This window comes from Psittacula echo (genome assembly GCF_963264785.1).
Source record: "Psittacula echo genome assembly, chromosome: 5".
Classification (NCBI taxonomy): Eukaryota; Metazoa; Chordata; class Aves; order Psittaciformes; family Psittacidae; genus Psittacula; species Psittacula echo.
Genome location: NC_137739.1, coordinates 74,247,150 through 74,260,567, shown reverse-complemented (window position 1 = coordinate 74,260,567; position 13,418 = coordinate 74,247,150). Strand labels below are relative to the sequence as shown.

Here is a 13,418-nt window from a genome sequence, read left to right as displayed (position 1 = left end):
AGCCAAGGCCGGATCAATTATTCACCCAGTGTAAAGCATTCAGATCCAATGCCATTGAAACAGTTTCACTATACTTTACATAAAGCATTACTCATACTTGTCTAATTACCCTGACAAAGGAAATCCATTCTGATAGAAGGTACAACATTGCGGAGTTAGTCAGCAAATTATGCTGAAGTACCAGCAGCAGCAATAATAGTGCAGACTTCCAAACTCCTCTGCCAACATGCTTCAAGCAGACCCTGGAAGAGCTCTTCTCTACAACAAATACGTTTACATTAAGTACTAAGATTGATACTTGATTGATACTAAGACTGATACTAAGATTGATAATTGATACGAAGAGTGTCAATTATGAATGGACTGGGAAGTGAATACTGCAACAAGGAATGAGATACCTGCTCACGTTATCGAGATTGATATGTAAATTCAAGTTCTGTGTTGTCCTTGGGTTGGATGTGAACTAGTCACAAAGAATCCCTGTCTCTAAATTCTGCCTATACTTTAAAAACAAAATTTAAAAAAATTAAAAAAAAAAAGAAGAAAAGGAGCAAGGAATATTTTAAGTCTTAGGAAGAACTGTCCAGAGACCATGTGAAGGTCAACTCTATTAGCACTTTCATGAACAGAAAAAAGCTTTAACAACTGCAAAAAATGAATAAGCAAAGCTATAGCAGAGTCTGAATTTCTTTGGAAAGCTAGAGCTTTGAATCTCAGGATGCCACAAGCTTACCTCGGTGATCCAAAAAGTAGGAGAGGTGAATGCCTTCAAAGAACAAGAGGGGAAGAACCACTGACTTGACTGAATCAGAATTGTTAGGGTTTATTTTGAGCTCTGTCCTTACCTCTTTCTCTGACCTTGTCTATGTCACTTTGCTGCTAATCTTCTGTGCCACTTTGTGGAACACAAACATGGTGACTTTTATAAAGCACTTTGCTAACTTGCATGAACACCCTCAGCAAAATCTTTCAACATAGTGCAAATAACAAATGCATTTTGCTGAGCCAGTCAAAAAAAGAGCAAATATGCTTTTACTAGTTCTCTGCAGCATTAGTTAACTGGCATTATTCCTACAGGAATGCTGGCATATCTAACACTGACAGACAAATAGAAACAAACAGAACCAGCTTCATTATTTACAATTCTTCACTAAAACCAACAAGACTGCCCTTTCTGATCCTAAGCATTATATCCCAAGCACGTTTCTCTGGAAATTAAATTCACATAACAAATAAGAGATAAGAAGGAGGAAAACTCTAAGAGCTGTACTAAACATAGTGATTTGACTTCAGAAGGCATTTCTAGTTGCTTTTTTCCGCTAGAGCTCAGCATTTAGATTATTTAGAAGCCTTCACATTGGGAGAGGCCTACTACCAATTCCGTAACATAAGCTCAGTGAAGCGCCAACATGCAGCTGAAGAGGGAAAGAGTAGCAATCACCAGATGAAGGGAAGTAAAAGAAGCCAGAGAGGATTCTGCCAGATTAATTTTTATATGGAATAAACTGCATCTCTTAGAATCATAGAATAGTTAGGGTTGGAAAGGACCTTAAGATCATCTAGTTCCAACCCCCCTGACATGGGCAGGGACACCTCAAACTAAACCATGCCACCCAAGGCCTCATCCAACCTGGCCTTGAACACTGCCAGCCATGGAGCATTCACAGCTTCCTTGGGCAACCCATTCCAGTGTCTCATCACCCTTACAGTAAAGAACTTCCTCCTTATATCCAACCAAAACTTCCCCTGTTTAAGTTTTAATCCTTGTCCTGTCACTACAGTCCCTGATGAATACTCCATCCCCAGCATCCTTGTAGGCCCCCTTCAGATACTGGAAGGCTGCTATGAGGTCTCCAAGCAGCCTTCTCTTCTCCAGGCTGAACAGCCCCAACTTTCTCAGCCTATCTTCATACGGGAGGTGCTCCAGTCCCCTGATCATCCTCGTGGCCCTCCTCTGGACTTGTTCCAACAGTTCCATGTCCTTTTTACGTTAAGGACACCAGAACTGCACACAAGACTCCAAGTGAGGTCTCACGAGAGCAGAGTAGAGGGGCAGGATCACCTCCTTTGACCTGCTGGTCACGCTCCTTTTGATGCAGCCCAGGATACGGTTGGCTTTCTGGGCTGCGAGCGCACACTGAAGCCGGCTCATGTTCATTTTCTCATCAACCAACACCCCCAAGTCCTTCTCCACAGGGCTGCTCTGAATCTCTTCTCTCGAATCAAATGCCAAAGGAGAAAAACTTATCTCCTTACAGAGCCAAACAATTTTTTTCCTGGGTTGTTATCTTTCTCTTGTGTAGTTATACAGCTGACACGCAAGTTTGTAACACCACTGGAACACTCTCCTACCAGACTTCACTGCCAACTGAACTGACAGCAAAAAGGATTTCAGGGACTCTAAAAATAAATCACAGGTGTTCAATTTGTTCTGTAAAGATCTTTACGTACTCATTTCCTTATAGCATCCCTAATGCAATGAAGTGGGCAACCCTCAGCCTGTAAGTTTTACAATAAAAATCTGCCTCCAGTGAACGTGGTACTTAAAATGTACTGGGCAATCTTATTACACGCTAAATGTATTACTATTAAGCATAAAGTCATGCTAATGAAAAGGAGGAAAAAAATGAAGAACAATGCTTGAACAGACAAAATGTCCACCTTTTCATTAAAGGAAGAAAAACAGTTTGGAGAGTGCTTTTTGATGAGAATCTCAAGAAACAGACACTTCCTGGAATCTTCAAATAATCTCCTGAAGCTCAGCCCTTTACAAGATGAAATTGCCTTCCAAAGCAATCAGAATCTTATCTTCTTTATCATGCCATCCGAAATGCTGAGAATCATTCTAAGCATTGTTTTGCTACCTCCTACTTGAGTCCACAAAGCTGCAATAGTTCTGATTAAAAAGGGGTTTGTTTTTCTTCCATATCCTGAGGGTAATTTTAGACTTGTATTCAGGTGCCCGCTTGACTTATTTTACCGTTTAAAATGTAACATGGACTTCTGAAAAGTTTCATCATGAAGTACAGTCTTTATGCATTCTGTATCTGCCAAAATATAGGCAGATCTCTGAAAGCAGGTCTCCAATTTTCCTCTATTCTAGTAGAAACTTTGATTTTAAATAAGGCAACTCCGTTCTTTCCCACTCCCCCATCTTGTTCTCTGCCTCCCAAACTAACTCATCCTGCAGCTTCAGATGGATAGTGCAGGTCCCAGCTGGTGTTGAAAGCAAAATGAGATGCATGAGAATCACTATCTATTACTAAACGTAGGTAGTACCAATCAGAAGATCAATACAGCTGATGCTCCCCTGACAGCTCTACAGTACTTCTAGATGTTTAGTACATAAAAGAAATGAGTCTGCACGAATCTTTCCCCAGTTCTTGCAAGCAGAAGCTGGTCCTTCTCCAGAGACACATTACAATCTATCTGTTGGCAGCTGGGTAACACAAGTAAATGCTAAAGACTCACAACTACAGGCATAAAGCTAACAACATAACCTGATCTCAGTTATCCACAGACATTGAGAAGACTAAGTACATCAGAAAAACACTGAAAACGCAAATAAAGCCATATATAAATCAGAATACGACAGCACACTTTGTCCACTCATCTTCACAAAACTAGTAAAAACCTTTTCATAGAAAACAGAGGAGAGAAATTTCCAAGATGCTTACTACATATAAGGGATTTCAGCAATGCAGTGACAGAGTACTCAGGAAAGACATGACCTGGGCAGTCCAAAGTTGTTTATCGTAACGAGTTAAGTCTATCTGCATCTATGGCTAATACACACTTTTGGGGACAATAAATCCAACCAAACAGAAAAGACCAACAGTTCCCCTCACCCCCTTGCCTTCTCCAAAGCTCTACCCTTGTCATAATCTAATATTAATGATACTTGCTCTATAGATACACCCAGAAAATAACATGTATTTTCAAATTTTTAAAATAGTACACATTTTTTTAAAATTTCTCTTCCACCAGACAGCACAGAATTAAGAATTCTGTATTGCCAAACTAAATAGCTGTTGTAATACGTCAAGCCCATATCTGAGGTTACTAACTCATCATTTCAAAAGAGAGTACAAACCAAGGAATTTTCCTTAAAATATCTGAAGTCCTTCCCTCCAGTACCAGCTCCTACATTTATATAGTTTCCCAAATGTAATACTGCTTGCTGCAGACTTAGCTGGGCTAGAATTTTCCTATGCCCCTTATTTCTGTACTAGATCTGATGGTATCTTTGGTCAAGACCACCACATAAATTCTCTACTTCTCCCCTCCAAACATAGGATGTCTTTGAATCCTTCCACAGACATTCCTATTGATTCTTCCTCACCCTTTATTTCCTTCCTCTCAAATGAGGAAAATTCTACTAATATATTTAGCAATACCTTCAAATTCTCACTGACAATTTACAGTGCAGAACAATTACATACTGCTGATTCACTGTGACAAGAGACATTTACTCTTGCTGCTGACAGTACAGATGTTTTCTAGCATCCATGTCTGTGTCTGGTTAGTGGCACTGTGCACTGGTGCCCCTCTAGTTGGGCTGGTCCTCTGGTTGACGTTCCCCTCTGTCAACAAGCAGTACCTAGTGTAAATAAAACAGTGAAATACCGAGAGCTAGCAGCTTTTTATTTTAAAAATAACTTTCATTGTAAACCTCAAAAAATGTTCAGACAACATTAAACAATAACGTCTTAACAGTCTGTTAGCAAAATAAGCAAGTAAATATTTTCTTAAGTAAGGAGAAAAGGTGCAACACTTAAAGGGAATAATTTATTACTATTCACAGATACAGCCAGTCATCCATTAACCAAGCCAATCAATCATTCATTTTACAGCATTTATCCATATGCCTGTATATACTGCCATCTGTAAGGGAAGGATTTAGATATTAGTAAATATTTTATAGACATTAAGATTGCCTTATTCTGACAAAAAGGGAAACTTCAATAGTGTAATAATAATACCACAGAAACTAATTTGAAAGCTCTCCTAGTTCCTAATTTCAAACTCACTAACAAGAGTTAGTAATTCTTTTTTTTTTCCTTCATAACAAGCTATGTAAATTCACTGCCTCAAGATTTGAGGACGAAAAAACACAGAAGGATTCTGCAAAGCCTGGAAATTTACACAATTGTAATGGTTAATGCTAGCTCTAGTGAATCTATTTAAGATATTAATATTCCCATCTGTCAGACCTCTTTGCTAGATGTTACTGCCCTCAAAGCAAAAGAGAACACGTGCCTGCATCCAAGCTACCCAGTTCCTAGCGTCTTTATTAACTCAAGCCATAAATTAAAATTATACTAACACACCTGTCTAAACCATTGCAGCTAACATGCAGGTATGTGTTTGCTCTCACCAACAAGTCACAGACAAGCAGAGAGAAAGGCTAAACAGCTGCATGCAGGCATCAGGAAAGGAGATGATGATCTTCAAACAACTGCAGCAGTTTGCTCCCACACTCATAAATAATGTTCTGTGCATGTGTTTAACTTCAAGGTAATTTTAACTTTAGGAAAACAGACACACTACAAAAACAACACCCAAGTGGCAGACAATAATGCTATTAGTACTACAGAGTAGCTATTCACCATGATTTCCAGAATAGTAACTATCAAAGTTCAGTCCCCATGCTCTAATGGGTCAGCTTCATCCCATGTAAAGCAGCACAAACAACAGCTGAAGTCCTGGGTGTGCAAGGACATTTCATTTACCTGAGTTAATGTTTCCGTCAACACCAGCTCTATGAGGGATAAAGAAAGATCAAATTCAGAAGGGATGGGTTAAATCTCCCACAAGGAAAACAGGCTTGCATCTTATCTATACAGCAAAATCTACCAACTAAAATGAAAGCATTCATCTTTCCAAAGGAGCATTTATCCTTCCAAAAAGTGGAGGGAGAGTAAACAAGACTTCAACAAGACATTTCAACATACAGGAGACTGCTGAAATGCAATAAAACTGAGACACTCTGTGTGTGTGTGTATGTATATATATATATATGAACTACTAGAGAAGCATGTTACATTTACAGCTGGTCTTCCATCCAATCATTTAAGCTGCTTCTACAAAGTGAAAGCATTTACACATTTCCAGTGGTCTGTAACACCATACTGTAGAAAAAATAAACCCCTCTGGGATTGAATTAGAGGATACAGTGGTTCACAAGAAAGGATCACTAAGTTAACATTACTGCCCTCGTTCTTTGTGCAATTTCTTTCCAAAACCGTATCCCAGGAGCCTGGCTGCTCACTGTGTAGCACTTACTGTTGCTGGACTTCAGGTCACGGTGAATTATGGGAACAATTGCTTCCTCGTGCAGGTAGTTCATTCCCCTTGCAATTTGTACTGCCCAGTTCACTAGTATGTCAGGAGGTATCCTTTTACCAGACAACACTCTATTTAGTGATCCGCCACGGGCAAACTCCATGATTAAACAAAGATTAGGTTCCTTCAAACACACGCCCCTCAGGGCAATGATGTTGGGATGCTTTAACATTGCAAAGAGCTTGGCCTCTTGGCGGACATTCTCAATGGTCTGGCTGATGTCCTCATCAGGATCATAGCGAGCTGCCTTGACAGCAACCTCATCTCCTACCCATACAGCTCGATACACTTTTCCGAAGCCCCCTATGCCAATGATTTCCTCCAGAACAAGCTCTGAGAAGTCGATCTCCAGGACTAGGGAAAAAGGAAAAAAAAGAATATGTAAACATTTAGCAACTATCCAGTCTGAACATTGGCTCAGCTGAAGGTCCCTGTTGCCCAGCCTCACCCTTGCAGGAAGGGCCAATTTTCACTCCAAAACAATACAAATGAAAGCAGTAGTCCCTTCTGACAATCTTACATTGACAAACAATATAGTAAAACAGATATTGAAGTACTATAAAACCTGTATGAAGTACTCACTGTGAATGGTGATGAATTTGACCTAATGCTGGCAAATGACACAATAAAATAGCCTCCTCTTACCACACTTAACCCCTTCTAACACTGACAGCCCCTCAGTGACATTACAAGATTCCAGAAAAGAAAGAACGCCCACTGACTTCACTATACAGTGCTTAATGCAACACAGCTAAAATTTAACACAAAAAGCATCTGCTCCTGCATTTGTCCCTTATTCGAATGTCTCTTATTCAACAGCCACTAATGATCTTTCAGTCCTTCCAAAATCATGCTCATTCTTCCACACTTCTACAAGCACTGCAGGTTCGTTAACCAATTCTGACATTACTGACAGTAGTGTGACAAACAGATGGATCAGACCACATATTGCTAGCTCTGCATACTCAGGAGGAAAAATGTTGTTTTGATTAATGCCCACTACGTCTGCATTACAGAAACTATATGAAACAACAGAATCATAATTTTCCATTCCCATGCACTCACAGCTATACTTTACAGGCTGTCACAGTAACTGATGGCTGTGTGGTGTTGTGTAGTAAAAATATACATATGCAGAAGTCTTAATTCAGCATATAAATTTCATCTGGAGCACAAGTGGTGAGGAAATGAACCCTGTACAGCTGTACACAGTTTATGCTCACAGATGGCCAAAAGAACCTATTCAATACTGACAAATATAGAATGGGAAATCCACATACTGACACTGTTGTATTTACAGTACTGGTAGGCCACTGGTGAGACACCATTGATGCCATTCTGTCTGACAAAAAAAATAACATAATGCCAGGATTTAAGCAGAAATTCACCAAGACTTTTAATACTTTCCTGCATTTGAAATGCCAAATCTGACATCTGTTCCCCTGCTTTGTCTAGCAGAAAGGAAATTAAGTCTGTAATGGACTTACTTGATGTAGGTATTAATACAGAGTACTGTATTATATTACTGGGTTTTCTAGTTATCGATTGTACACACAGAACTCTCCACTGTTTTCAAAAGAAATTACACAGTCACACAAGGCAAGGGAGCAGGTTAGATTCCACTTAAATAAAATATTTCCCTTACTCTAATTAAATGCCTACGTAAAAGTACAAGACATTGTCACAAAACTGTATGGAGTTGATAAAAACACAGCTGCAGACTTCTGCGGTTTTAAGACTGAGTTCTATCTTCCCTGAACATGATTCGTAAAAGCTTGTCTTACTTTCATAGGTCAGTCAAATCTATGAGCTAGGAGTTGACTACATCTGGGGATTGTATCATCAACCTTCCCATGCAGTACAGCCAATACATACTACCTTAGCTAGTGTAATAAGGATGCCTGTGCTCTTTTTCCTAGTGTTCCATGAACAACAGATTAATGGGAAGCAAGACAGAATGCTGACCAGGAAAGTCTTCCAAAAGGAGAAAAGGCCCTTTCCAGTCCAGAACACAAGAAGAATTTGCCTGTTCCTGTGAGTACATCTTTTGGGTAATGGTCTGAACTTCAAGGATTTACACAACAAAGAAGGTTGCACCCCTATAGCAGCAGCCTTGGTGTTCAAATGCTCATGAGCTACAGATTACTAGAAAAGATGAAGCAGAAGATTCTGACTGGAAATACAGAAATTATAGAACAAGACCATAATGACACTAACTCCACAAATGAGACTACTCTGTCACTGAGAATATACAAAAGGAGCTGCTCTGGTATTTCTCACTGACAAAAGAACTAAAGAAATCAGATACTGAGTCCTATCACCTTCAATCAGAATTTCAGCACTGGTGGAATGCTCACTTAACTTGCTCCTAGGGACGAGGGCAATTAAAAGACAGCAAATGAACAAGCACGTGAGCCACGATGCCTGATGGACAGGCCATTCCCTGAACTCCAGACACACAACACTCGGGTGGTATTCATACGCAGTGCCTTCATGGATTTCATGGATTCAGGACGAACTGAAGACACGTAGAGAGAGCACTTCCCGCTGGCTCAGCGGGGCACCTGCGCGGCGGTGCTGAACGGACAGCTCCGAAACGGAGCGCAGCACCCGGCCCTGCCTCTGGTGGGACCCTGCCTGCACCGGGGCCCGCAAAGGAAAACCTAAGACCTGGCAAGCAAAACTCTTTCTGTCCGTTGTGACCCCTATGTTCCACTTCAGCAAGAACAGAGCCCTGCCGGGTGCACAAATTAATTAGAGCAAATCTGGAAGGTGAAACTGCTTCCAGATGGAGTTTAATGTGTTACACTGCAAGTTGGTTTGCAAAGAAAGTTTTATTCACAATTATGACCTTAGCTTTACTTTGAAAATGCATGTTTCTTTAAGGCAGACCGGCCAGCTTACCCCCAGGGATAGCTTCCTCAGAAAACAACCCCTCATCCTTACAAGAGTTTTATTTCATTTTTGGAGAGGGTTTTCAGGGCACTTTGTCCTGAATTAGTTTTTTCAGGTTTGGTTGTTGGTTTTTTTTTCAGCTTCCTAGTTATAGAGCTACATTAGTGCATAAAATACTTGTTTTTCTTCACCTTTCTAAACAGTCTAACTGCTTTTCTAAACTCCTTTTTAATTTGGCAGACCTGCCTTACTGGACCCTAAGGGAAATGGAATGTTTAACATGCATGTTTTGGCTTAGAATTTAAGAGCTGAAGTGCTATCATTCCTCTGAGGACTGACAAGGAATTACAGAGCCTGTAAACCATGAGCCAGTGGCCATCTTGACAAGTGCAAAGTAGGTGCTGTTTAATCTGCATTTATTATACCATACAATTAAGCTATTTAATTCAATCTCTGGCGTGCAAGAGCCCACAGCACAGATGAGGGTCCTTCAAGCTGGCCCACTGCTGACAGCCTTAAGAGGCTACTTTGATCATCCACGGTACCCTCACTGAGGTTAAGATTCAAGCACGCTACGTGAATGGCTGGAAGACAGCATGCAATTACTAGTTATAGTACTACAGCTCTCAGTGGGAACAGAATCTCTAGGACTTACACTCCAAAGCCTTCAGCAAACATGAAATAAACTTTAGGAAAGCAACTAAAATTAGCTCCTGTGCCACAGTGCACATCTGTAATGACACCTTGCTTAACTCCTGCAAAACTTCAGTACTTCAGAGCCCAATAAGTTAACAGACAATAAGCTTGTTAATCCAACAGCTATCAAACTAACATCACCATCTCTAAGAGTAGGTATCGTTCCTTGCAAAGAGATTTTTAACATGAAACTTCAATCCAATCCAATTTAACCACCTTTATCCCCTGTCCAAATTGCATTGTTTCTTAAAACCAACTACTTTGGCATACTAAAAACTTACTGGGGAGCAATAAATTCTACTGTCATGAACATATGGTTGATGACTTAACAGAAGTAGCATGGTCCTGCTGTGCCACTAAAAGGGTAAGATAAGAATAAAATGGGAAGATGCAACTTCACAACTGTTCCTGAACTACCAAACCATAGCAAGTGCAGTAAGGCAGGAGAATCCAAAGCCTGCACCTAACAGCCAAAACAGGAGGGGAGCTGAGGCTTCAGGAATTTCTGCAGAAATGGTTCTCCTATCTCAAAGGCAAAACATAATGAGCATTCACAGTGCACGGGGGTAGGAATAATTTACCTATGCTAGTACAGCATGAATGCAAGCACCACCACTGCCCAGCCTAGTCCCTTCACAATCCAAAGGCCAATACTACAAACCACTGAGGTTTTACCTAAATGTTTTCAATCAGAACATAGAATAAGACAAAAGCTATTAGTTGTATTCCTTGGAGATATGTCCTAGATAGGACAAAGCATCTTTTTACTCCTTTTCCTTTCTAGAAAAGTCTACTAGTCTGAAGATTTTTCTCTGCCCCTCCAAAAAAAGCTTTACTCTTGCCTGAATTGTCAATAGAGATAGATAAACAGGATCTAGAAACAGTCATTCCACGCTGTTTCTCTTTCCACAATTGTCCATAGTGGCTAAAACAAATGTAGAGATGAAACATCCCTATTCTCTGTCTCCAACAAAGGCTTCAAAACTGCACTGAAGTTCACAGAAACAAACCAATCCCTTTGTGGCTTCAGCATCACAACTTCACCAAGCAACCCTCAGGTAGGCCCAGATATCCAAACTTGGATAAAACTCACTCACAGTATTTAAAAAGAATTATTAAGATAGCAAAGGGCTAGGGAAGAACCTGGTAACACAAGCCAACTAAGGAATTTTTAAGTCAGAAATAATAAGCTTTTGGTTAGGAGAGAGGAAGATACTGAGCAAGCATTAGCAGTGAAACAACACTGCAGAAAGCAATGGCTTCCTACCTACACAGCGACCTCTCCTTGAGGATGTTATTTCTAAGGGGGTGCCAGCAGAGCCCCCGGTGACCCCACACACACACACTGCTCAGCCACCAAGCTTCTTCCACTTGGTGAAGATTTATCAGTCCCTGCAAACACAGCACTTAACAATGGGAAACTGCTCCCGGCGCCAGCGAAACGCTAACGCCTGAGCGAGGGTCGGAACGGAGAGCCGGCCTGGAAAGCAGAAGGGTACTGGAGCAGCAGGAATGCGGCTGCGGGTGGGAAAGGGAACGGACCGGACCGGCAGAGTGGTAAGGGCCAAGCCGCCGCATCGCCCCTCCGCTCTCGCGGCAAGGGCCGGCGCGGTGCCCGCTGTCCCCTGCCCCCCCGCCTCGCCGCGGTCGCTCCCCCTTGGGCTGCTCCTCCTCCCATCAGCGGCAGTCCCAGTAGCCGTCAGGGAGCTCAGGAGGGTCGGGGCTCTCCTCCCACCCCATCCTATCAGGTCTGGCTCCCACCGACCCGGCCCGGTCCCGCCCCCCCAGCTCTCCCGAACTGCCGGGAACAGGTCTCCTCCCATCTCCTTCCCGCCGGGAGATGGCAAGGGGCCGCTCCGAGCCCCCCTCCCCGGGCGCAGGCCGCCTTACGCTGTATAGCGGGGGGCGGCGGGTATCGGGCCCGCAGCTCCGGGCCGCCCCCCTGCACGCCGCTGCTCACGTAGTTGCTGGGGAAGATGCCGACGCGCTGGTCGATCTTGCCCGTCCACCAGCCCTCGTCACCGGACACGTGCGAGTCTCGGGACAGCACCTGCACCACGTCCCCCGGCCGCAGGCTCAGCTCGTCCTCGCCGCACGCCTCGTACTCGAAGACGGCGGTCCAGAGCGGCTCGTCGCCCGGCGGCTCCCCGCCGCCCGCGCCCTCCTGGCTGAGCTCTGTGAGGGGCTCCATGGCGAGGCTGCTCCATAGGGGGAGGCGCCCGCGGCTGCCGGGCGCTGCGGGGGGCGGCGGAGCCGGTACCGCCGCCTATTGTTCATGCGGCCCGGCGCCTGAGGGGGGGATGGTCAGCGCCCGGTGCGGGGCCGCCTCAGCCCAGCGCGGGAAGAGGCGAGGGCAGGCAGCGCGTGCCGCCGAGCCTCCGCCGGGCCCCCCCCTCGCCGCCTCCGCCTGCCGCCGCGGCCGCGCATCCCGGAGCCACCTGACTCTCTGGCAGCTTCGGCGGCGGGAGGGGAGGGCAGGGCCCCGCCTCCTCGCCGCCATTGGCCTCCGCTACCGCCCGTCAACTCCGCCCTCACCTAATTGAGTGCCCTCGCCCTCTCGGCCGCGCCCCCTGCCCGCCCAGCCGCTCGCCTCTCAGTCTCGCACTCACCGGTGTCGTCCCCCATTGGTCACCGCTCGGTCAGCTTGCGCTTCCCATTGGACTCGTGTCAGGGAGCTCCCCAAGCCCCGCCTTCCGCGACGCTTCTCATTGGCTGAGGAAAGGGGCATGACACACGAGAGGGCCGGGGGTGGGCGGGATTCCGCGGCAGTGAACAGCGGGAGGGGTGTGTATTGCCCCAGACCCGCAGCGCCCAGGGGCCCGGCCCCGCGTTACCGAGACACACCGCTGCTTTGCCGCGGCGCTGCACTTGCCCCTCCCGGGCCACCGCCGCGGCCCTGCTGCCCCCGCCGCCCCGGGGGACCGGCATAGCTGCGGTGCAGCCGGATGGAAGGGGGGCTGGGGCCGGGAAAGTCTTTGTTTTGTTACCGCGCGTTGTCCCGCATCCGGTCGGCACCGAAGCGCAGGTGTGGGTGAGGTGTGCAGGCGGTGAACACGGCGCTGCCCCGCCGGGCGCCGCCGGTGAGGTACACACCAGAGCGTGTTCCGCGCTTTGCTTGGTTCTGAAAGCACAAGTGCCTTGCTGCCAGCGTGTTTCCAGCTTATAGAGACCAGTTGTTGTGAATAGAACCTGCTCGTACTTAGTGATACCAAAAGGAGATTTTCTTACTCTTTCGCTCCAGTTTTTACAATCCTCATTCATTTTTCAATAACAAAACAGGAAATAAAAAGTGTCTATTTGTGCTTCATGGTAATGAAGCCCACTAATGCTGAATTACAGATTCACAGAACAATTTGGGTTGGAAAGGCCCTTGATGTTCATCCAGTTCAACCCCGTGCTATGAGCAGGGTCACCTTCCACTAGACCAGGTTGCTCCAAGCCCCGTCCAGCCTGGCCTTGAACACTGCCAGGGATGGAGCAGC

At 44.7% G+C, this 13,418-nt stretch overlaps 1 protein-coding gene across 1 annotated transcript in view; it reads right to left on the bottom strand.

The window, feature by feature from the left end:
* The window catches only part of MAP3K9 (mitogen-activated protein kinase kinase kinase 9), a gene marked incomplete at both ends in the record, with an annotated part of 51,754 nt that extends 39,627 nt beyond the window's left edge, over window positions 1–12,127 (bottom strand). The window contains 2 exons of the mRNA XM_080618861.1: window positions 6,286–6,699; window positions 11,827–12,127. Of these exons, the coding sequence (XP_080474987.1) occupies window positions 6,286–6,699; window positions 11,827–12,127 (715 nt within the window). The remainder of the gene's footprint in view (window positions 1–6,285; window positions 6,700–11,826) is intronic.
* Window positions 12,128–13,418: the final 1,291 nt, after the last annotated feature.